The sequence below is a fragment of the Eulemur rufifrons genome, chromosome 2, assembly GCF_041146395.1.
Source record: "Eulemur rufifrons isolate Redbay chromosome 2, OSU_ERuf_1, whole genome shotgun sequence".
NCBI lineage: Eukaryota > Metazoa > Chordata > Mammalia > Primates > Lemuridae > Eulemur > Eulemur rufifrons.
The window spans coordinates 29,929,083-29,954,151 of NC_090984.1; the positions used below are offsets into that span (position 1 = coordinate 29,929,083).

At 33.7% G+C, this 25,069-nt stretch overlaps 1 protein-coding gene across 1 annotated transcript in view; it reads left to right on the top strand.

The window, feature by feature from the left end:
• DENND4A (DENN domain containing 4A) overlaps nt 1-25,069 on the top strand; it is a 109,850-nt gene that overhangs the window by 40,763 nt on the left and 44,018 nt on the right. Inside the window, exons 9-15 of the mRNA XM_069482664.1 lie at nt 3,438-3,504; nt 4,461-4,519; nt 6,716-6,860; nt 7,150-7,325; nt 11,014-11,114; nt 13,506-13,724; nt 14,877-15,022. Of these exons, the coding sequence (XP_069338765.1) occupies nt 3,438-3,504; nt 4,461-4,519; nt 6,716-6,860; nt 7,150-7,325; nt 11,014-11,114; nt 13,506-13,724; nt 14,877-15,022 (913 nt within the window). The remainder of the gene's footprint in view (nt 1-3,437; nt 3,505-4,460; nt 4,520-6,715; nt 6,861-7,149; nt 7,326-11,013; nt 11,115-13,505; nt 13,725-14,876; nt 15,023-25,069) is intronic.

Sequence of the window (25,069 nt, forward strand, 5' to 3'; positions counted from 1 at the left end):
GATCACATGGTGTTTGCCTTTCTGTACCTGGCATATTTCACTTAACATAATGCCCTCCAGATTCAGCCATATTGCCACAAATGACAGGATTTTATGCTGTTTTATGGCTGACTAGTATTCCATTGTATATATGTACCATATTTTCTTTATCCATTCATTTCTAGATGGGCATTTAGATTGATTTCATATTTTGGCTATTATGAATAGTACTGTAATAAATATGGGAGTGCACATATCTCTTTGACATACCAATTTCATTTTCTTTGGATACATACCTAGTGAGGGAATTGCTGGACCAATTCAGTTTTAAAACAAGAAACCCGGCCGGGCGCAGTGGCTCACGCCTGTAATCCTAGCACTCTGGGAGGCCGAGGTGGGCGGATCGTTTGAGCTCAGGAGTTCGAGACCAGCCTGAGCAAGAGCGAGACCCCACCTCTACTAAAAATAGAAAGAAATTATATGGACAGCTAAAAATATATATAGAAAAAATTAGCCGGGCATGGTGGCGCATGCCTGTAGTCCCAGCTACTCGGGAGGCTGAGACAGGAGGATCGCTTGAGCTCAGGAGTTTGAGGTTGCTGTGAGCTAGGCTGACGCCACGGCACTCACTCTAGCCTGGGCAACAGAGTGAGACTCTGTCTCAAAAAAAAAAAAAAAAAAAAAAAAACAAGAAACCCATTTTATGTTACAACATAAATATCTTTTTTGAGAAATAACTGTTTCCTTTTTTCTTTTTTTTTTTTTTTTTTGAGATGAAATGCCATGACATCAGCCTAGCTCACAGCAACCTCAGACTCCTGGGCTCAAGCTATTCTTCTGCCTCAGCCTCCTGAGTAGCTCAGATTACAGGCGCATGTGTGGATTACACACTAATTTTTCCATTTTTGGTAGAGACAAGGTCTCGCTCTTGTTCAGGCTGGTCTCAAACTCCTGACCTCAAGCAATCCTCCCGCCTTGGCCTCCCAAAGTGCTAGGATTATAGGCATGAACTACTGCGCCTGGCCATAACTGTTTTCCAAAACAAAAAATTTAGTGAGAAGAGTGGTGTTGTATTACTATTTTTTTTGTTTTTTCTTTTGAAAACCCATCTCACTGCACACTAATTGTTTTATATTTTTGCAAATCTCTAATGCCTGGCTTAATTGAACGTATCTGGGTTCCATATATGGTTCTTCATTCAATCTGTTGCAGTACTTGTTTTGGTTGAAGTATATGAAGAAAATGTGGCCTCACACATATGTAGGTGTGAAAGAGGGATTTTGTATAGTCTTTTCAGAAATTTGTGGATATTCTTTTTTTGACACAACACCAAAGCTTTGTGTGTTATATCTATCATATAAAACTTGACAAGTGGTAGTTTCTTATAAGTTATTTGCAGTGTGGAATCTGAAAATTTAGCAATGAATTTTGTCTGTTACATTAAAATGTATCGATTTGTTTCACTCTTCAAGTGGAACTTTTACTTCTGTTTGATTTTATAGCATTGTGCATTAGTCATTTGGAAAATACTGATTCACTGAATTAAGCACATCTTCCAAATGTAGACACATTTCATTATCAATATAAAATTATATGTGGTAATATCAGTATCTATCTTATCAGAAAAGTTTTTGAGTATTGGGAAGCTATTAAGCTCATGGTGGCAAAATTCTGATTTTCACTTGAAAGTTTGAATTTAATTATTGGCAATAAGTACCGCCAGTTATTTTCCTCAAAGCAAGAGGCTTACTTTGTTCATTTCATATAGAAAATATCTGTTGAATACTCAATATTAGAAAACCTTAATTTGTCAATGCTGTGAATTTTTTCCACAGCACCGTGTGAAAAAAAAAAAATCTGCAAATTCACTCACAGCTCAGTTGTACAAGTGTTTTTCCAAAATCAAGACAACCATTGTACTTCTATATACAACAGAAGTGCTTTATGCATACTTCCTCTTATCACATAGAATATTTTTTAAATGTACACTGCAGAGTCAAAATTTAATAAAATTGATAATATTTACTGTTTTGTCAAAGACATTCTTATGTGAAATTGGCATTCTTTTACTGCAGTATATAATAGTAAAAAATACAACAACTACTAGTACAATTCGGTGCCACTTCCTTGGTTCATAGTAAGGTGCCAGCAGTTTTACTCAGAGTGCTTTTGCATCATCAGTGCAAATTCAACATTGTGAAAAAAGCAAATGATGTCTTTGTATTAGTATAAAAATAGTTTTGAGCTTACAGATCCTTCCTGAATGGATGTTGAAGATCTTTAGGGGTTTGTGGATCACATTTGATTTCCACTGTTTTAACTATAATTCAAGCTCATGTGCGTCCTGTGGTATTTATCTCCCCCATTTTTTTTTTTTAGGTTGTGAGTACCTTAATGGTAGAGACTGGTAGCTTTATTCCTTTTTTATATAGCCCATCATGTCTGGTGGTATCTTATACATAGTAAACAGTCAAAGCATATTTCTAAATTAATAAATTTCTAGTCTTTTCTCTATCCAGTTGAAATTATCTCAGTTTTGAAACCAAGATGATTTTGAAATGTTTAAAAGAAAATTAATTCCAAAATAAAGTAGCTTATAAAAAAGGAGTTTTTGCCTTTTATTCCATAGTGTTTTAAACAAAACCCATCAATTTAGCTTTTTATCCATTTTATTTTGGGAAAAAACTTACAAAATCAGTAATAGCATTTTTTTATTATTTTTTTTTTTATTTTTTTTGAGATAGGGTCTTCCTCTGTCACCTAGGCTGGAGTGCAGTGGTTGCTCACTGCCACCTCAAACTCCTGGGCTCAAGCAATCTTCCTGCCTCAGCCTCCTGAATAGCTGAGACTACAGGCATGTGCCACCACACCCAGAAATTTTTTTTTTTTTTTAATTTTTGTAGAGATGGAGTCTCCTTATGTTGCCCAGGCTGGTCTGGAACTCTTGGCCTCAAGTGATCCACTGCGCCCAGCCCAGTAATGGAATTTCTAACCTATTGTTAACAGCAAATATATTATTCATCTTTTAAAAGCAATTAAGTGCTTTCATTTTTTTCTAGAGCACCTAAGTGGTGGTTTTACTTCCAAAATATGAGCGACTAACTTAAAAAAATGTTATAAATGTAAGAATTAGCTTCTTTGGTAATATGCACATCACTGATAACATTGTATATCATCTACTTAGGGAGAGGTAAAAGTTAAAATCACTTTTGAGACAATGATAACACAAACATTGTTGAATGTGAACAACTGTTAATGTGAAAAATTACTGGATTGAGGCAGAAGTAACTTAAATGGGAAAAATAATTTTTGGTTGTTTGTTTACTTGTTAATATTAGAGATTTCAAAATTATAGATACACAAGGCTTTTGACTCAACTTGGACTTGTGATGACATGTTGGTCTTTACAGTATGTGATATTCACTTTGGAATCACTTGGATTTTTGTTTGTTTTCAAGGCATATTTCTCATTTTATGCATAAAGTTCCTTTTCCATCTCCTCAGAGACCACGGATTTTAGTTCAGGTAAGGTTGATATGAGGGCCCGATGAATTATTATTGTCTCTGTCAAAATGTAACATAAGAATAACAATTTTGAATGGGCGGGAAAAGCAAATGAGACCTAAAGAGACCCAAATGTTATTTCATGTTGAAATTTGGGTCCTTAATGTTTTATTAACTGCCTCTGAGACATCTCATATTTTTCCCTTAGAGAAAAGGTTGAAGAGTTAAAGAAGTAAACATTTTAAACACAGAGAAAGGGACTTTTTCCCCTAAATTTGTTATAGCTGTTTAAAAGTTTGTGCCTTCGGCAATCCTTTATTGCATTAAATGTATTAGAATAGATGTAAGGAAAAGTGTGTGCATAAACTTGAAAATGTAGATAAATTGATTGCATTATTATAATAGTACCAAAAAATGACATTTTGGGGAGCTTTATAGTCAATCTGAATATTCACATGTCATTCCTGTCTTATTTCCTGTTATTTAGTGCCAGAATATATATAGTACACTCAGTTTGAATACACACAAAAGATTTGTTTCATAGAAGTTTGCAAACTTTTTCTGGTATGGACCATATACTAAATATTTTAGTCTTTGCAGGCCATTTGATCTCTGTTGCAACTACTCAACTCTGCTGTTAACAGCACAAGAGCAGCTAGATAATATGTAAAGAATGAGCATGGCTATATTTCAATAAAACTTTATTTACAAAAATAGGCAGCTGTGAATTTGCCTTGTATGCCCTGTATGAGAGAAGAAAGGACATATGAGATTCATAGTAAAAAGAGTTAGTGGCTGGAAGGGGTCAAGATATATTTTTCAGAATCTTAGTAAAGTGATGTAGACTGTTCCTATATTGGTAAATGGATTTAGTGAAACTCATTGGCATCATCATTATTCTGTATATTTTTAACAGAAAGTGGTATTTTAAAGTTCATCTTTATGTTTCAAATACTTTATTTTAAATCTTCTTCCAGTTATCACCACATGATAATCTGATTCTCAGTCAGCCTGTTTCTTCACCTCTCCCACTAAGGCAAGTAAAACTTCATTTCTGTTTCTGTAAATCTAGTGTGAGATAAAGTAACATTCAAATATTTTCTCTTTTCTAGCTAAAATTTCAAATGTTGATGGAAATAACTTCTCATTTAACTCTTTCTTTCTTTTTTTCTTTTTTCTTTTTTTTTAGAGATAGGGTCTTGCTCTGTCACCCAGGCTGTAGTGCAGTGGTGTGATCATAGCTCACTGCAACCTCAAACTCCTGGGCTCAAGTGATCCTCTTGCCTCAGCCTCTTGAGTAGCTGGGACTATTGGCGTGTGCTACCATGCCCAGGTTTTTTTTTGTTTTTTTTTGTAAAGATGAGATTTTGCTATGTTGCTCAGGCTGGTCTTGAACTCCTGGCCTCAAGCAATCCTCCTGCCTCGGCCTCCCAAAGTGCTGTGCTTGGTCTGTTTCTTATATCAATTTCTTTTACTTAATATTTGGGTTACAGTTTCTGAAGAAAAAAGAAAAGCTTTTACATTAGTATTTAGTATTTTGTGTATCTACTTATTGTCATCGAGAACTTACTATTACACAAATTGATGTGTATGTGTAAATTATTTATAGCTTCAGTTGTCCTCCAAAGAGCATTCAAATGCAATTAATTTTAAATTTAATCCAAAATAAAAGTTACAGTTATTAAACTATAGAATAGAACAATGTATTTCATCACCTTAAAAGTTTAGAGCAGTTATAAAGTATGTTTCCTCTACAGTATCATTTCTTGAAATTTAATTAGCTGTGTGACTTTTCCATCAGAGAAAAGTTACAATGTGGTTAAGTTATTATGTAGCACATACCTAAGGGAGACTAGCTGCCATCTTTGACATTAATTTTGTAAGAATTGCAGATTATTTCATCACTTGCTCTCAGCCCAGAGTGACCATTGTTTTGTTAACGCTTGTTTGAGCTGAAAATAAACTAGAAACAATGAGACTATATATAAATGATTCTAAATTACCCGAAGGACTTTTTTTGGGTAATAGCTTTATTGAGATATAATTCACATACCATACAGTTCACCCCATTAAAGTGTATAGTTCAATAGTTATATTCACAGTTCTGCAGCTATCACTATAATAAATTTTAGAACATTTTCATCACCCTAAAAAAAAACCCCTTTACCCTTTAGCAGTTAACCTCCTTCATGCCTTTCATCCCTACACACACATGCACCCCTCTTCAGCCCTAGGAAACTGCTAATCTACTTTCAGTGTCTATAGATTTGCCTATTCTGGGCATTTCATATAAATGGAATCATACAATATGTAGTCTGGCTTCTTCCACTTAGATTAATGTTTTCAAGGTCTGTCCGTGCTATATCAGTACTTTGTGTCTTTTCATTGTCAAATAATATTTCATCGTATGGATGCACCACATTTTATTTATCCATTCACAGTTGATGGACATTTGGGATGTTTCCGCATTTTGGCTACTATGAATAATGCTGTGAATATGCACAAATTTCTTGTGAACGTATGTTTTCATTTCTCCAAGAAACTTTTGTTATTAGTTTTGCTTTATTAAAAAAATCCAGTGAAAGCAGTTGTTTAACATAAAGACAATATAATGGTTGGCTTACTAAACTATTTACTTTGTCAGTCCAGTATTTTGTTATTAAATAGAACGTCTAAATTTGTTATTTTGGTTATTAACTCTCTTTGTTTATCTTATCATTTTGTAGCTGTTAATTTTCTATTACTTATTATTATGGTAGTAAGGATTTTCTATTCATAAATCCAAATTTTAATAGGTTTATTTACCTTAAGGGAGGTGGACCAGTAAGTCTTAACAGTTTTTCTGATAATTACAGTGGAAGATGTGCCATGTTCAAAAAACTTATATTAAAAGATTTGCTTTCAACCAAAGTACCCCTTTTATACATTGAATTCTTTCTCTGGACATTATCTACATGGCAGACCTTTTTATGTAAAATGAAGCAGATGAATTTTCATTTTTCATATTGAATACAGTATAGAAGAATGAATGATTTGAAGCCACGTCAAACTGCATTGTTTTCATAGTGTGTTTGTGATGTAGTGTTTTCCCTATAAAAGAGCAGCAGTCATGCTTAAAGTGGAATATATAATCCAAATTATACCCTATTCATGAACTTTTCCCCATTATTTTAGATAATGAGGTGTTTGGGTCTTTATTTGTCTAATTATGTATTTTTGTGTGTTTTGACAGTGGTGGCAAGTTTTCAGCACTACTTCAGAATTTAGGCCCTGAAAATGCTGTGACACTACTGGTGTTTGCAGTAACAGAACATAAAATTCTCATCCATTCCTTACGACCTTCCGTGCTTACTAGTGTGACAGAAGCATTAGTGTCTGTGAGTATCACAGTTTTTTATTGGCAACCAATTTAGTTTAAACTTAATCTATTCATATAATTCAAAACTATTTTAATGTTTAACTAAAATTCAGAGTAATAAATTTTTGTTTTGCAAAAGCAATTTTTTAATTCCCTAACCATTGACTCTAGTTATAATTATTTAATTAATTATCAAGGATTAGATTTCAAGTAATAATATTTAAAAGACAGTTTTTTTGTGTGTGTGCTAATAAATTATGTTTCAATGTCAAAAAGCTAAATATTCTGCTACGTTTTGTTTATCCAAGATGATTTTCCCTTTCCACTGGCCTTGCCCGTATGTTCCTCTCTGCCCACTGGCTTTGGCAGATGTCTTGAGTGCACCATGTCCATTCATAGTAGGGATTGATTCAAGATACTTTGATCTTTATGATCCTCCACCAGATGTCAGTTGTGTTGACCTAGACACCAACACTATTTCTCAGTAAGTACATTTTAGTGATTCTATACCCAATAATTTATAACTTTATAGTATATGTAATTGTATATTTTATGATTGCAAAGTAGGATTCTTTTGAGATACAGTTTTCTTGGTATTTGGGGTTATTACCATCTTTGAATCAGCCCTTATTCTGTTTCAATGGAGTAAATTTAGGGTATTAAAAATTTTATTGGAAAGAAAATATAGTTTTGATTCTAGGCTTTACATATTTAAGAAACATTAAAAGCTTATATATAGAAATTTAGCAAAAGGGAAATTGAGGTTAAAAATAGAAAAAGTTTACTTCTCTTTAGTCAGAGGAGTATAAGTGAAATCGCAAATTAAATTAAAACACTATTCCTCAATTAATACTCCAATTCTATTTCTAGTCTTGTATAATACTATAAGAATACTAATACACCGTAGGAAAATTAATGTAATGTTTTAAAATTTTTAATTATACATAATTTCATCATCTATACTCTAGGAATGTCAATTTTATATTTTTCCCTTTTTATTGAAATAATATTTAAGTTGTAGCTATTGGAATTACATTTTTTATAGCTTTTTTATAGTTCAGCATTTTTGTGTGTCCTTTATTTTCAGTTTAATTGTACATAAGCTATTCAGGGAAGAGGAAGTTGATGCAGTGACCACATTGCATCCACGCAACATGCTTACAATAACTATGATTTAGTCTATCAATAAGGCCCCAAAACTAGTATAGCTTTTACACTTAAATATGTAAATATGAAATAGGATTTTTCTCCACTTTTTAATAAGAGTTTCATCTCTTGATTTAATTCTGAAATCTCTGGTGAGTTCTCAGTCTTGTCCTATGTCAAAACCTCAAGTGCTTATTTAAACCATTAGAAAAGTTTAGCTTAAAAATTTAACACTCTAATATAAAGCCTTTTTGCTATCAAAATGTGTTATTTATGGAAAGCCTAACCAAGAAAATATGGAATGTATTTTATGCATAAAAGCCATTTTATATATGAGATTGATAAGAGTCAAAGATTCTTTACCAGAGACATTTCATTCATTACCAGGAATATTTAATACTTTTAAACATTAAAGTATTAGCTCTTTTCTTTGCCAGTTGTTAATTTATGTGACATAAATTTTTTAATTGAAATTAAGGGTTGTAAAAGTATATATTATGTTATGGTAATAAGTTGCACTTTCCCCCTTTTTGTACTTTCTCTTAATTTATTAAAAGAATTTTTTATTCCTACTTATTTTCTTTATGTTTTGATCAATAATCAATTAAAGAATCAAAGAAACATGAGTTATTTGCACTCGTGAATATTCCTCGTTAATATTATCGCCCTTCTAAACTGGTAGGAGGACTGGACTAGTGAACTAACAGCTTTCTACTTGCCTTCATCTAGAATTTCTGAATCCCCAACCTGAAATTTGAAAGATAAACAAATCCTGAGGGCAGTTTCCTTTTCACTTTCTGTATTAGATATATGTAATATAGAGTATGTTCTGAATATCAAGACATTCTGAAGAAAGGGAAAGAAATTAATATGTAATATGTACTAGGCACAAAGCTGCATGCATAGCCTAAGTTATGTCATATTACAATATTCTTTGTACTTTGTAAGGTGGTTTTTTGTTAATGCCTCTGACAGATAAGGAAACCAAAGCTTAGATTTTTAAGCAATTTGTCAAAGGGCACAGAGCTTATACAGTGAGAGCTGGGCTTTGAAACCATCACTGTCTGACTCTAAAACTAATGCCTCTGTTACTAATTATTGGGTAATTATTTATCTTGTAAATAATAGTAATCTTATAAATGGAAGTCACCATGTATAAAAATGCAGAAGATTATCATAGATCAAAACTCAGGTACTAGAAAAAACTTTCCTACTCAGCCACATTTTGGAGTCAAGGGCATTAAAAGGACATTATGTGAGTAAATAGCAGTAATTAGATGTAATCAAGTGATACTAAGATATTGTTCATTTATTTATGCCACAGGCATATCTTGAGCACCCTTTTTTGCTAGGCCCTGGGAATAAAATGGTAAACCAAATATATTCCTTTCTTTCAAATCACTCATAATCTAGTCTAACAAGACAGGCATCATGCAGTGAATGGTAAGACATGGTGGGTGTGCCATGTTGCAAAGTTTTATCAAGAAAATAATGTAAAAAGTGTTTCTACATTATATTCTCACTGTAACGCAGGATTCCATGCTCTTGATTATAAATATAATAACACCTTCACAGAAGGACATCTGCAGTTTGACCCTACCCCATCTTTACTTTTATTCTGATTTGTGGAAAGAGAGAGATGGTAAATACCAAGACAGTGATTGTCAACTTAAGCTTTCCCATCCGCTCTTTCTTCTTTGTTTTTGCCTTTTTTGTTCTGTGAGAAGTTTAGGGAACATAAAAGTTTAGTAAGTTCCACTGCATGCCTGTGCTAGGTTTCTCTTTGGTGATTAGAGTATGAATGATTTACTTTTCACTCTTTCTCTTTATTTTTCAAGGTTTCTAAAATGAATATTCATTGCTCTCAAAATAGAAAAAAGATTTAATAAATAAAAAGTGGAATCAACAAAGCTGTAGTTAGGTCCAAAAGCTTTATGGTGCCTTATCACCATGTTTTTATCTCCTACTCTATATATAGTTTAGAGGCCAAAAGTGGTATAATAGCTATAATAAAGGATATTATAGCAACCTGTGCTAGAAACAAAAATAGTAGTCCCCCCGCTTTACCCTTGGTTTTGCTTTCCACGGTTTTAGTTACCCATGGCCAAATGTGGTCCAAAAATAGATGAATGCAATACAATAAGATATTTTGAGAGAGAAAAAGACCACATTCACATAAATTTTATTATAGTATATTATTATAATTCTTCTATTTTATTATTGTTGCTAATTTCTTACTGTGCCTAATTTATAAGAAAAAACTGTATATATGTATGTATATGTATATATTTAATATGTGTGTATGTGTGTGTGTGTGTGTGTGTGTATACATGGTTTGGTATTGTCTGCGGTTTCAGGCATCCACTGGGGGTCTTGAAATTTATCCCTCGCAGATAAAGGGAGACTATTGTATCACTTTCCAGCAAATATTCTTTTTTATTATTATAAAAGTATTTTGTAATGTTGTTCTTTATTCAAGTAATTTATGGATTATTTTTTTTCTAAAAGAAACAAAAATAATCTTTACTCTTAGGAAACTAAGCAATTAAATATTTAAGTATACCAAAGTATTTTAATAAGCTCTATGGATCATAAGTTCATTGAAAGTTTTCTAAAGTATTTTTTTTAATATAAGAAAGTACCTTATAGTAGGACTTTTTCCAATATTTAGATGTCTAAGCACTCTTAAATGACGATTAAGAGTAATGATGAACACATTAAACTTTGTTGTGCTGAGCATGATTCCAATGCAAGTAGATTTTACTCAGTACCAACATAATTATAAATTTTTGAGCTATATTTAATATAAGATTCTACCCTCCTGTAAATTAATTTTTAAATATTCAACATCCCAATTTACCTGTATAGGATTTTTCTCCTGTTAACTAGAATATTTTGTATGTGTTTCATTTTTGGTTCAATGTGTTTTCTCTTTTGCCATTTTTGTATATTAAGATAACAGATATACACTTTTCCCTCAAACAAGTTCATGTTACAAATGTATTATTGTTGTCATTTAATCTTAGAACTGGTGACAAGAAAAATGTAGCCTGGAAGATACTTCCAAAGAAGCCATGTAAAAATCTGATGAACACACTGAATAATTTGCACCAGCAATTGGCAAAATGTAAGTGGATAACTTAATTAAAGAAGGTAATTTAATTTGAGAAAGAGACTCCAAAAGGAGTCTTATAAAAGAATAGTGTTTATTTTATCTAAAGGAAACTGTTTTTATATTCTTAAAGGCAAACAAACATTAAAGCAAAATTTGTTAGAAACTGAGTAGAAAATTTTTAAAATATATATTTTACATCTACCAAATTTTTAATGGACCATCTTAGAATAATAAAATGCAAAAAGATGTTATGGTGGTTGTTTAATTTTTACCATTATTGAAATACCATGGAAAAAGTAAGGGTTTTCACCTGTATATTTTCTTCGTACATAGAATAGAAAGTTCGTTTTGAAAATCTAAGACAGGTCGTTTAAACTACATTAGAAAATGCTGATGATTTTAGTGGGCTAAGGAGCCAGGTCATATGCTTTTTGCCTTCATTGGATATTTATGTTGTGTTTACCTTAAATAGCTTGAAAATAGAAGTTTGACAATAGCATTAAGAAATTAATCAAAATGAAAATTGATTAGGATATGGAATATTTCAGTTAAGAAAAGCTTATACAAGAATATATTTTAACTGATCCAGAATTACTGATAAGAAGAAATAAACCTTCATTTCTTTATCTAATCCTTTTGGTATTATAACAATGGCCCATTTAGAGTCCATAATTCAATACATTGTGTGAAGTATGGTCAATAGTGACATAACAATATTTGAGGTTCTCATTTATGTATTAGGTGAAATATAAGCATAGGAGGCAGCCTGTACCCTGGAGGGTTCAATGTTATTTGGAAATAAACATGGAAAAAAGCAGTGTTTACAAAGTTAACTTCATAACAAATAGATAACTCCAAAGTAACTCATAAATATTTGGGTAGGAAAAAATGGCATCAAATATAACAAGATTTTATCTTATAGAAGAAATAGATGATGTACATAATTTTATTTGTTACCAAGTTAATTGCTTTCTACAGGTATTTCTATTACTTTTGAGTAGCTAAGAAGTCTTACAGCTATTATTACAATATTTAAATATTATTAAAATCAATGAAATAGCCATTCACCTCTAGTGAAGGGCGGAATCTCAAAGCTTAAAACTATAGGCATTTAAATAATACTGATACCTAACTGTAAAGTTACTCTTTTACTATCTAATAGCTTTAGTATTGAATTGTCCAGGAAGAGGAAGAGTTTTTATTTTTATTATTATTATTCTTATTACTTTTTACAGACAGGGTCTCACTCTGTCATCCAGGCTGGAGAGCAGTGGCACGATCTTAGTTCACTGCAGCCTCAAATTCCTGGGCTCAAGTGATCCTCCTGCTTCAGCCTCCTGAGTAGCTAGGACTACAGGCATGCGCCACCACACCTAACTAATTATTTATAAATTTTTTGTAGAGACAGAGTCTCACTCTGTTGCCCAGGCTGATCTCAAACTCCTGTCTTTAAGCAATCCTCCCACCTCAACCTCCCAAAGTGCTGGCTTTACAGGTGTGAGCCACTGCACCCAGTCTGTATTTTTTTTTTTTTTTTGAAACAGAGTCTCACTCTGTTGCCCGGGCTAGAGTGAGTGCCGTGGCATCAGCCTAGCTCACAGCAACCTCAAACTCCTGGACTCAAGCAATCCTTCTGCCTCAGCCTTCCGAGTAGCTGGGACTATAGGCATGCGCCACCATGCCTGGCTAATTTTTTCTATATATATTTTTAGCTGTCCACATAATTTCTTTCTATTTTTAGTAGAGACAGGGTCTCGCTCTTGCTCAGGCTAGTCTTGAACTCCTGAGCTCAAACAATCCTCCCGCCTCGGCCTCCCAGAGTGCTAGGATTATAGGCGTGAGCCACCACGCCCGGCCTCAGCCTGTATTGTTTTGTTTTTTTTTTTATGTTTTTGTTTATTTATTTATTTATTTTTTCAGCTCATTATGGGGGTACAAAAGTTCAGGTTATATATATTGCCCATGCCTCCCCATCCCCCCGAGTCTGAGCTTCAGGTGTGTCCATTTTATATTTTAATCCTGTGTATTCCTCCTGTTGGCACTTATATTTAAAAAAAAAAAAAAAAGGAAGGACTGTTCGTTTAACTCTATGCCCAGTTAATATGGTTGTTATGATCTTTGTTTATTACCTTATATATAGTTATTTCAGAATATAAACTTTTTTTTCTGATGGTAGTCAGATAAACAGGGATAATTTTATGTTTAACTTGGATAAAATGTACTCAGCAGAGCCTAGAAAATGATATGGCAAGCTTTGCTAAGGTTTACATATTATGAAGTTATGTAAACAAAGAGTTGCTGTAGCTTGAGCCCTTTTGAAAACACGTGAAATTTATATTGATACCATCATGAACATTAGTTTTGACTATTTGGAGAGAATACCAACACTGTACTTCTTTGCAGTGCAACAGCGACCGAGAGAAGATGGATTAATGGACTTCACGATGAATGACTATGATTTTAATTCTGGAAAGAGGTTGCACATGGTAGATTTGGAAATCCAAGAGGCATTTTTGTTTTTCATGGCCTCTATTTTAAAAGGTTATAGATCATACTTAAGGCCAATAACACAAGCCCCATCTGAGACAGCCACAGATGCAACCTCTCTTTTTGACCTACAAGGTGAGTGACTGAATAGTTTTATAGCTTTCATATTATTAAGCTTAACCTTGTGATGATTCAGTTGCTCCCTGGGTTAATAGCTTATATTTATCAAGATACATACCTATCTTGAGGGGTATGTGAATACCAACTTTGTAACCCATTTCCATAGAAGTGGTTCTGTCTCAGGCATATTAGATACAATCCTAAGCAAATATGCAGAAGAAACTATTTCAGAAACACAGACCATCCTAGCCATATTTCACTGCACTCTGTTGTGTCACATGTGTGTCGAGATATTGATGCTTTCAGCTTTCAAGGCTACCAGGCAGTATTGGGGATGCAGAGGAACCTCTGGGATGGTTATCTCCAGGCTTGGGAAGCCTCATTTGTTTTATTTCAGTATACTTTAAAAATACCATTTTCTGTCTGTGCCATGAGGCATAAAAGGTTGGGAAGCTCTGGAGTGCAACTGGTGTCATAATATGTATTTAATTTCTTTTGTAGGATTCAACATGTGAAAGGAAAACTTATTTAATAAGTATATATTGAGTGCCTCCAAATGCTAGGTATTGGGTATATATAGTGATATGCAGTAGTGGTATGCAAAAGAGACATGGCCAAAAGAAAAAAAAGAGAGACATAGTCACTTCTTTCACACAGCTTATAGTCAAGAGGATAAACAATTAGAAATAATATGAGTGTACAGTTTTAGTTCACAATTTTAGATCACAGAAGACCTTTCTGAAGAAGTAACATCTGATCGATGATCTGAAAGGTGGATAGAAATTAGCCAGGCAACGAGAAAGCCAGGAGAGTGTTTTAGGCAGAGAGAACAATTTATACAAAATCTCCAAGGCTGGAAAGAGCTTGAATTCATGGGCCCAAAAGAAGACCCAAGTGCAGTATAACTGCATATAATTAGAAAGATGTTGGGTAAAATCAGAAAATAAACTTTTACTTTGTTTTCAGTAAGCAAGACACAAAATACATGAATACAAGAAGTAATGTTACTGCTGCTTTGAAAAAGCCATATATATATGGGCATATGCAAAATTGTCGGGGTGTGGGAGGTATAGGTGACATTGTTGATCAAGTTCCTTCTGGCCTAAATATTTTATGAATCTGTGAGTGACATTGTATATTCTGACGTTATATATTTATGTCAAACAGCTTTCTTAAGAAGCCGGGACCGGTCACATCAAAAATTCTATAACATGATGACCAAAACACAAATGTTTATTCGCTTCATTGAAGAATGTTCTTTTGTCAGTGATAAAGATGCAAGCCTGGCATTTTTTGATGATTGTGTAGATAAAGTAAGTAACAATATGTCTGCAGTGCCCTAACTTATTTTGTGTGAGTGCTGTAAATGTTAAGAGTTCCTATTTATGGCTTTTAAAAAAATCTAAATTAATTCAGTTTTCATCATTGACCACTCCAAATGAAAGTTTTGGTAGCCTGCTTGAAATTATAAGGCACACCTTTTACAAATACCTTGCAGGGTTTTACTAAATCATGAGTTTTAACAATCAGGGCCCTAACCCTGTCTGTTCACTTCTAGACTGGAAATTTTTCTAAGGCTATGGACCTCCAACTTGAACATCCTTAATTTTCACCTCTTCTTTTTGTCTGAGGTGGATTGTCATATGCTGAGAATAGGTGTAAAGCGTAATAGATATCTCATCTGAATATTTCTACAATTGGGAGTGAGTTTGTAGCTTAAATTAATTACTTCTACTATTTTAAATTTATGTATGAAAACTTCCCCTTCTTCTTCATCCTAATATCATTAAATGGGACAGAGCAAGGTAGTTATCTATGCTGGAGAGAGAGAGAGAGGAGGTGGGGGAACAGTGTTCCAAAATGGGGTGTCGAAACCTGAATATGGCAGGGAAGGAGGAGCAATCTAGCATAGGATGTTGGAGCCCAAGCCAAGTGAAGAGAGTATCCATGCAGAGACATGGTCTAGCATGAAGAATCAGAGGACAAGCAATCTAAAGAGGGTGTTCGGGGGTGGACTGCTGTGTGGTGTCAGAACCTAAACAGAATGAGAAGAGCATTCCTACAGAGGCAAGGACAACATGGAGGGCCAGAGTTTGAGCAGGGTGAGGAGAGTGTCCTCATGGGGTGGAAGTGGGTAGGATGTCAGAGTTTTATCTGGATGAGGGAAGTGCTAGCATGGTGGGTGGAATTTGATCAGGAGAGGCTTGTCAAAACCAAATTAAAGTGTAGAAGTCATTTGTGTGGGAGAAGGTAGTGGTAAAGAGGGGAGAATGTTACACGTGGGGGGGATCGATCAAATAAATATATTAAAGATAATGAAGATTCTTACTGTCAGAGAAGGGATTTACAAATACAGAAGTGGCGAAAACTAGAATTGAACCCTCTAGTGTTGGAATGGAATTGGAGGTTTGGTGTGATATCATTGGTTTTCAATGATAGATGCAGAAATAAGTCTAGATATATGTGTTTATGTGTATATACACATGTATTCCTCACTTCTGTACATTGAGAGGATCTGGGAGCAGCCACACACCAAAAGCAGTGAATTCACCTAATGCTTAGGTTTTAGCTTCTAAATACCATTCCCTACAAAAAAGAATCAAGACTCCTTGGAGAAATAGTTGGTCCCAGGTCTAGGGTAAGGGAAGTATAAGATGAGCCTCAAAGTATCTTGTACTAGAATAGAAGGAATTGCTCCAAGAGTGATGAAGATATGTTAACACAAAACACAACACACACACACACACACATATACAAGCCAATTTGAAGGGATTTCCCACAGGCAAGTCTAGGGCAATCAAATGTTAGTAACAGATTAACCCATTGAATAAAATAAGAAACCATGAGTCTACACAGGTATCAATCAGTCAATTTAAAGTCTATAATGAGAAGCAGGATCTTACATGGTTTCTAAGTACCTCCCCACAAAATACATATTAATGACAAAGGGAGAAAGAGTAACTTTATAATGGAAAATCCTGGCAGATGCTACTTTAATCAAGTGATCTAAGGAAACAAACATCATATATAATGGGACAGATCAAGATTGTGTGCCCCTAATAGGTTACAATGAGAAGACAACGTCATTTCTATAATAATTCTGCCAAAGATGCATAACCTGTAAAATCTCAAGGATATATTAGAGAAACACAAATTGAAGAACATGATAATCCATAAAATATCAAGGTTAAGGAAATAAAGTAAAAATTGAGAAACTTCTAAAGTGAAGTAAAGAGATTTGACAACCAAATGCAATGCATAGTTCAGAACTGGATCCTTTTGGTATAACATTATTTGGTTAATCAACAAAACTTATGGTTTGAAGATTTCATAGTAGTAATCCTAGTGTTAATTTCTAGTTGTAGTTATGTAGGAGAATGTCCTTGTTTGTAGAAAGTACATATTAAAGTATTCAGGGGTGATGGGTCATCAAGTCAGCAGCTTACTCCCAAAGATCAAAGGAGAAGTTATTTTTACTATACTTGGTTTTTCTATAAATTTGTGATTATTTGTGTATATATATATATATATAATGTCTATGATCTTATACCCATGAAAAAGGAAGAAAACAAAGCTTTATCATATATTATGTCAACAATTTAATATTGTAAAGTTATTTAAAGAAGTCTGTCACTTTCAAATTTATGTGGAAGAAAATCAGTGATTTTTTTTTTTTTGGCACAATAGCCAAAATACAACTTATCCCTCAAAATTCAGAAATTGGCTCAATTCTGAGTTTAACATGAAAATGTCCTTTATTGTTGTTAAATAAGTACCAAATGTGTCTTATAAAAATGAGAATGATTCTCACTATGCATGGTATAAAGGAAAAGCACTGCATTGGGAATCAGTAGTACTTTTTTTTTTTTTTTTTCTTCTGCAATGACTGGGAACGGAAACAGTAGTACTTTAATCTCAGCTGTTATACCTATGACTTTAGTCATTTGGTATTTTTTTTTTTTTTTTTGGAGCCAGGGTTTCACTCTATTGCCTGGGCTAGAGTGCAGTGGTATCATCATAGCTCACTGCAACCTCAAACTCTTGGGCTCAAGTGATCTTCCTGCCTCAGCCTCCTGAGTAGCTGGGACTAAAGCTGCGTGCCACCACACCCAACTAATTTTTTTAAAATTTTTTGTTAGACAAGGTCTCGCTGTTGCCCATGCTGGTCTTGTATTAAGCCTCAAGTGACCCTCCCTTCTCGGCCTCCCAAAGTACTAGGATTACAAGCATGAACTACCTCACCTTGCTTACTCTTTCTTGTATTGTTTTTTTCTCTATGTTTAAAAAATATTATAAGGAGATATAATTATAACTGCATGTCTCATGGTATTCAGAGTATTGTTGTATAAACTAAAAAGTAGAAAATGTGGCTATTTTTATATTTGGCTAGGTTTTATTCAAGTTTATAAATTAATAGTTCATTTGATTTTATCACTTCATGTGATAGAAATGTTCAGTTTTTGAATTACTTACGCATATAAACAGTAGGAACCCGTTCAGAGCCTTGTGAAAGAATCTACCTTTTCCTTCAATTTAAAACAGTTGAGGGATGGCTGATGTAGAGAAATACTGTTTCTGGGCCAGATAGAGAATTAACAAGCTAAGGTGTTCAGAAATATCAGCCCTCATCTTTGAAATGCTTTGAAGTAGGGAAACGATGAGTACATGCCATTACCTGGTTAGAACTCATGATCATTTTCCCACAGAAACATTGATATAAATGGTGATTATCTGTAGTTCAAATGGTATTGTGCTAGTGTTGTGCTAGAAATATGTATTAACGTTTTACATGTGGAATGATATACTAACCACTTTTTAGGACATTTTTAAAAATAAAATTTATTAAGATACAATATAGAAACAGTAAATACATCATTCATGTGTACAGTTTTGATGACTTTTGAACAAATATATATTTCCATGTAACCATGACTTCCAAATATAGAAGATTTTCATCACCCCAGAAAGGACATGTTTTGGGGGAAGATTTATTTCTACAAACAGAATTATAGAACCCTGCCTTTTTTAAAATTGAGTTCTGCTTCTATAGAGGCAAGCTTTGAAAACCTGTTTATTTTGAGAAGGAGATAATGTTATAGCTCCTTCACAGTTTTGCCTTTATTACAGCATTATACTGAGAAGTTGTTTTTTAATATTGTAATCAAATTTTTAAGCTTGCCGTATTTGGTGCTAATAAAATAAATAGAGACAATAAATAGAAAGGTGTGCTTTTTAAAGGAGTAAGTTTCTAAATCCTTTTTTACGGTAACAGTTGTGTTAGTTTTTTGTATATAAAAACGATATTTCTGACTGGCATAAACTTTGAATGATTTTTCCCATGTGGTGCTATGCTTCCACTGATTATACATAGGTACTCACTGAGCTTTCCTTACGAACAGTGGCGTATATTTGTGTAGTGGTTTTTCCTTGTACTGATCTAACTGAATCATAAGGGACCAAATTAGTGACCAAGGGTTTGCTAATACCATGCTTTAGCCACTACATTTATTAATCCACATGGGAACACTGAATTAGTTGTAAGAATCCAATTTCAATGAGAAGAGAGAAATCTTACATTGTTCCTTTTTATTTTTGTCCCATTTTATGTATCTTGTTTACAAGTTTCTGTTTCAGTTAAGAAGTCATGTTGTAGTGTCACATGGTTTAAAGAAATACTAATATTGTAAGACATACAAGGCTTATAATTTTGCTGCCTACCTAGAGTATCATGTCCTAAGGAGGCTATCTTAGTAGTGATAATACATTATGTTGTCTAGGATTTTCTGTAGGTCACCTATTGTTTATGTGATAGTAGTCAACAAAGGAGCTGACTGGAATAATTGCTTAAAGAATATGAATTCTGAGAAGTCTCAAAAAAAGAAAATTCCATTAATTGTGTAATCATTGTTTCTAGATAGATTATTTTCCTAAAATGTTATTTATCCAAAGTCTAGATCCAATAAAAGATCACTTTTATACATAATGGATTAACATCATACTTAAAGATTTTCATGACCAGCCAGAAAATCAACACTGAAACTTAATACACTAAAACATAGTTACTTGTATTTGCTTTATTATAATTCAAGGGACTCTTATTTGAGAACATAAAATGTCACAAGATTCAAAGTATATCTTAATAAATTTCATATATAGAGCAGAGGTTAATTGAATCCCTGGTGTTATTAAGCAGAACTTCCTAAAATATAAATAATTATACAACACTGTTACTGCCTTTCATGTTTTTAATACCACAATAAGTAACTCATAAAAAGTCAGTGCTTTTCATCTGCAAATGCTTTCTGAATGTCAATAGCACTTTAAAATAATCAGTTATATAGGGATTATTCCTTAGTCGAGTGACTTTGAACTTAAGTTTTTAAATGAACAAATCCTCTAGTCTTTGGCAGTTTAGCTATGGAAAGAAAAATAATATTAGATATGTGTTAACTTCCTAAGCCAATTCGTGACTAAGATTGAACTGAAGTTAGACATGTTATTCTTTTGATCTTAGCATATCCAAATAGAAAACATTTGACTGACTTCAAAAAGGTAGACTGGGTAACGCCGAATAGAAATAAGAAAAAAAAATATGAGAATTATTTTAGTTTCATTTATGACTAATTTAAGAACCGTGTGTTCTTATTCTTCATGTGATTACATTTTAAATCCTTACAATCTGTTCCTGAGGGATGATGCTTAACTAAGGGCAGTTTTGTGTAACAAATAGTCTGGTAAGATTTTTTCTTGGTTTCTCAAGCTTCCCTTTCCAGTGTTTTCTGAGCATCTTAATGTCTTAAATAAAAAAATATGAAGACAGTATGAGAATTATTTTATTCTGTTGTGGGTGTTGGATTTCTTTTTCTCTCAATAGAGACAGATGTCACTGTGCTTTCCAAAAGACAAAGATGCCCAACTGATAAACGTAGGAATTATTGCATGGCTATTTTTATAATGTCAAAATGAGATTTTCATTGGTATACAAGTAAAGGGAAGTATCTTTTACCCACATAGTGAATTGACAGTGCAAACTTTTAATATTTTAATAGACTTTACAATACTGAGAATTAGAATAGTTGTCCTAGAAGACCCCAGGCTTCTTCCGTAACAACAGTATGACTGCAGAATGGGAAGTTGGCAGGGGTCTGGAGAGGGAGAAGCTGCTAAAGAAAGAAGGAAAGAAAGAGAACTGTTAAATGAATAAATAAAAATTTAAAAATACCTGGTGCTCACAGACAAGCAGGCCTCTCTCTTTTTTTTTTTTTTTTATTTTTTCTTTTCAGAGATGGGGTCTCTCTGTTACCCAGGCTAGAGTACAGTGGTGCAATCATAGCTCACTGCAGTCTGGAACTCCTGGGCTCAAACAATCCTCCGGCCTCAGCCTCCCAACTAGCTGGGACTACAGTTGTGGGTCACCATGCCTGGATACTTTTTTAAATTTTTTATTTTTAGAGATGGGGTCTCACTGTTTGGCCCAGGTTTCGAACTCTTGGGCTGAAGCGATCCTCCCAGGTAGCTGGGATTACAGGTGCCAGCCACTGCACACAGCCATAGTCCTTTCATTATGTTCCATCATGGAGACAGGGGAGTCTCCAGTCTTTCTAGCAACCTTGTCTATTTATTTTAAGCTTTTTATTCTTATCCATCCTTTCTACTTCATTGTCATTGCTGCCCTTACAAATTAGAGTAACTGCATTTCATCTGCATAAAAATATCTGTGGCTATAAAGAATCTTATTTGTTCTTGGGTTGACCATGGATACCACATCCTACTAGTGATACCTATGATTTTGAATTATTATTGACATGTTTCTAATGTTGTTTTTAAAAATACCTTTAGTTTTTCTAATAATGGCTAAAGCAATCTTTGTTTTTATAGAAAGTTTAATTTTTTTAACACTTCTATTAATACTAAAGTAACAGGAAGTATGGAAGATAAAAGGGAAAAATAAAACTCCATAAGCCCAGGGCCCAAATGTAAAATCCATTTTACATTTACTTCCAGTGTTTTTTACATAGTTATAAGATGGCATTTTATTTTTTTAACCTAACCAGATCTTAAGCATTTTTAATATTGCTGCTAAGTATTTTAAGAGTAAATTTTCACTTTTACCAGAATAAAACATGGCATAGTTTAAAAAATTAAATAATTTTACAAGGCTGTGTCTCATTCCTACCTACCTTGTTTCTATTTCCCAGAGGCAATCACCTTTTCTTTCTACTATTTCTTCAGTCATTTACCTTAAGATATGAGGGAATTTTTATTGCTGCTTGTTGTTTTCTATATTATCTATTATATCATATTTACAACCATCACCAATCTTCCAATATAGTTATGAGTTTTGATCAAATAATTGTTCAGTGTTAGCTAGTCACAGCTGGGCCACATAAATACTGTAATTAAATTTCCTTTCATGCATGGATTTTTGTTTTCCCTCAGGTCAGCAATTGTATTTTTTGTTTTGTGTCTATTTTTAATTCATCTCCAACTTTTCACCTTGTACAGAGGTGAAAAATCTCTCAATTTTTCCATCATATCAGGTAATTTATCCCTTTGATTTTTTTGTTTGTTTTGGGGGAAGAATTCTTGTTGTAGCTTTCCATCCTCTTGTTCCAACATGAACTGATTGCTTTCTAGTCTGTCACCTGGGATTTTCCCTCACTGTCATCTTGGGAATTATATTGACCTCTCTCCAGAGTTGGATGCCACATTTTGCCTTCAGTAACTTATTCTTCACCGTAACAAGGAAATAAACCAAGTCTTATTGATAAGTCTAATACTATCTTGGTTTCTGATCTTTTGTACCAGATCTCTTTTTCCCTCTGGAAGCTTTTAAGATCCCTGATGTTCTGAAATTTTGTAAGGATATGCCTCATGTAGGCCTTGTTTTCTTCATTGAGTTGGATACAAGCAGGCCCATTTACTCTGTGGGTTCATTTCCTTCAATTCTGATTAATTTCTCTCCTCTATTTTCTCTGTTCTCTTTTTCTGAAATACATATTATTTGAATATTGGTCCTCCTGGCCTGATCCTCTTTTCTTATTTTTGTCATTCTATTTTCTCTCTCTTTGTCTTTCAGTTCCACTTTTTGGAAGATTTCTTCAATTTTATCTTCTAACCCTTATAGTATACTTTTTTATTTCTCCTGTCACATATGTAATTTCCATAAACTTTTTTCTATTCATTTAATGTTCCTTTTTAATAGTATCTTGTTCCTATTTTATGGACATAGGATTATTCATTTTAATTATTTTGAAGGTTTCTTCTCCCTGCATTGTCTCTGCTGTTTCTGAGTACCTTTTAATATTTATTTTGTTCTCTTTAAAGTTATTGGTTTTCTTTGTGTCTAGTAATCTTTGGTTGGTATTCATTTTCAAGAGTGAAACTTGTGCTTCACTGCAGCTATTTCCAGGAAAATGGAGCTTGGAGTTTCCTTAGGTGTGAGATTAATGCTCATAATGAAACTTAACTATTTCACTAGAGTCCCTGTTTAATTGGTGTCTATAATTCTTTTCTTTAGCCCAACTAGCTTCCCCAAAAGGTATCCCACAGTCTCTAGCCTGAGTAGAATAAACCTAACTTGCCAATATTCTCAGAGCTGAGTGGGAAAGATAACTGAGGTTATCTCTTTACTGGAAAGTAAAGCTTTTACTTTATTTGTATTTAGTAACCTCCCTCACCTCCTCCGGCATCCTTAAGTCTAAAGTCCCTGTGGTTCACCCAGAAAGATCCAACCTAGTCTTCTGCTAGCTCTGGGGAAAGGTAGTGACCTAACTGTGTTGAGTTGGGCCAGGAATCTGGGAGTCCTTAAATTCAGGCTTTTAACTAATTCTCCTGCTTCAACCCCATTTGTACTCCCTTCTGTAAGTACCTGTAGCGCTTTCCTTTCCTGACCTGTCTGGGGCTCTACAGAGCAAAACAGCTTGCTTTTTGGCATCTCTCCTCTATCCCTCCCCAGTGCCAGATACGTGGCTTTCAGTTTTCACAGGTCACACCAATCTACTTTGTAGCTTCTAAAATATTTTGAACTCCAGACTGTGCTGTTTTTCTCCTTTCTAGTTCATTTTGTCTTTGCAAGTGTTTTGTTTTGTCTCCATACTCTCATTTTGGTGGGATTTCTGGAGGTATTGAAGGCCAGCTGCTGTGTTTAATTTGTCTTATTCAACCAGAAGTCTACATAATCTTTACTATTTTAATTTTTAATGACTAAACTTCATCCAGTGTATTTACCATACTTCATTCATTTACTTATTTTTTGACATGTAGATGACTTCCAATTTATTGCTATTGCAATCCTCCAAAAAACATCTTTCATGCTAATAGCTTTTTTTCATGTTAGGTTATTTTCATAGAATAAAGTGGAAATGTTTAAACACACCTTGCTTTCTAAAAAAGCAATTTTGTACCAATTTAGAGTACTAGCAGGGTATGTGATTATCCAGTTTACTATATTTATTATATCATTGCTAATTGCACCATATAAAAGTCTTTTTGACAAGCTGAAAAGAAAGATACCTTCTTTTAGACTAATTAATTTTTTTTTTTTTTTTTTTTTTTTGAGACAGTGTCTCGCCTTGTGGCCCAGGCATGAGGGCAGTGGCATGATCATAGCTCACTACAAACTCAAACTCCCGGGCTCAAGTGATTCTCCTGCCTCAGCCTCTGGAGTAGCTGGGCCTATAGGCGTGTTCCCTCATGCCCAGCTAACTTTTCTATTTTTTGTAGAGACAGGATCTCTCTCTTGCTCAGATTGATCTCAAACTCCTGACCTCAAGTGATCCTCTGGCCTTGACCTCCCAGAGTGCCAGGACTCTAGGCATGGGCCACTGCACCCTAAAGTGCTTTCAATATTGATATGACTAGAGCTTAACTCAAAAGTACTTCTATATAACTGAAAGAACTTAGGGAAATTTGTTATATTTAGTATACATTTTAAAAATATACAGAATCCTCTACTCTTATCACACAGACACACGTATATGCATTTTCAAAAATCTTATTTCTTGATTACATTTGTATGATTCAAAATGCAGAACAATATAAAAAGGTATATATCGAGACATCTGGGTTCCTATCCCATCCTCGTCCACTCTATTCTTCTCCTCTTCCCCATATACGTAATTACTTTTCTTAGTATCCTTCTAGTATTTCTTTATGTAAATGTAAGAAAAAAATGAATAAATGTTCTTATTTCCCCCTGTTTTTTACTCAAAAGGTAGTCTACTATTTACAACGATTTGCACCTTGCTATTTTCACTTAATTATCATCAAGCTCTTTCTGTAGTGGTACATAGAGAACTTGCTCATTCTTTTTTTTTTTTTTAATAGCTCTTTGGTATTCATTTGTGCAGGTGATTCAT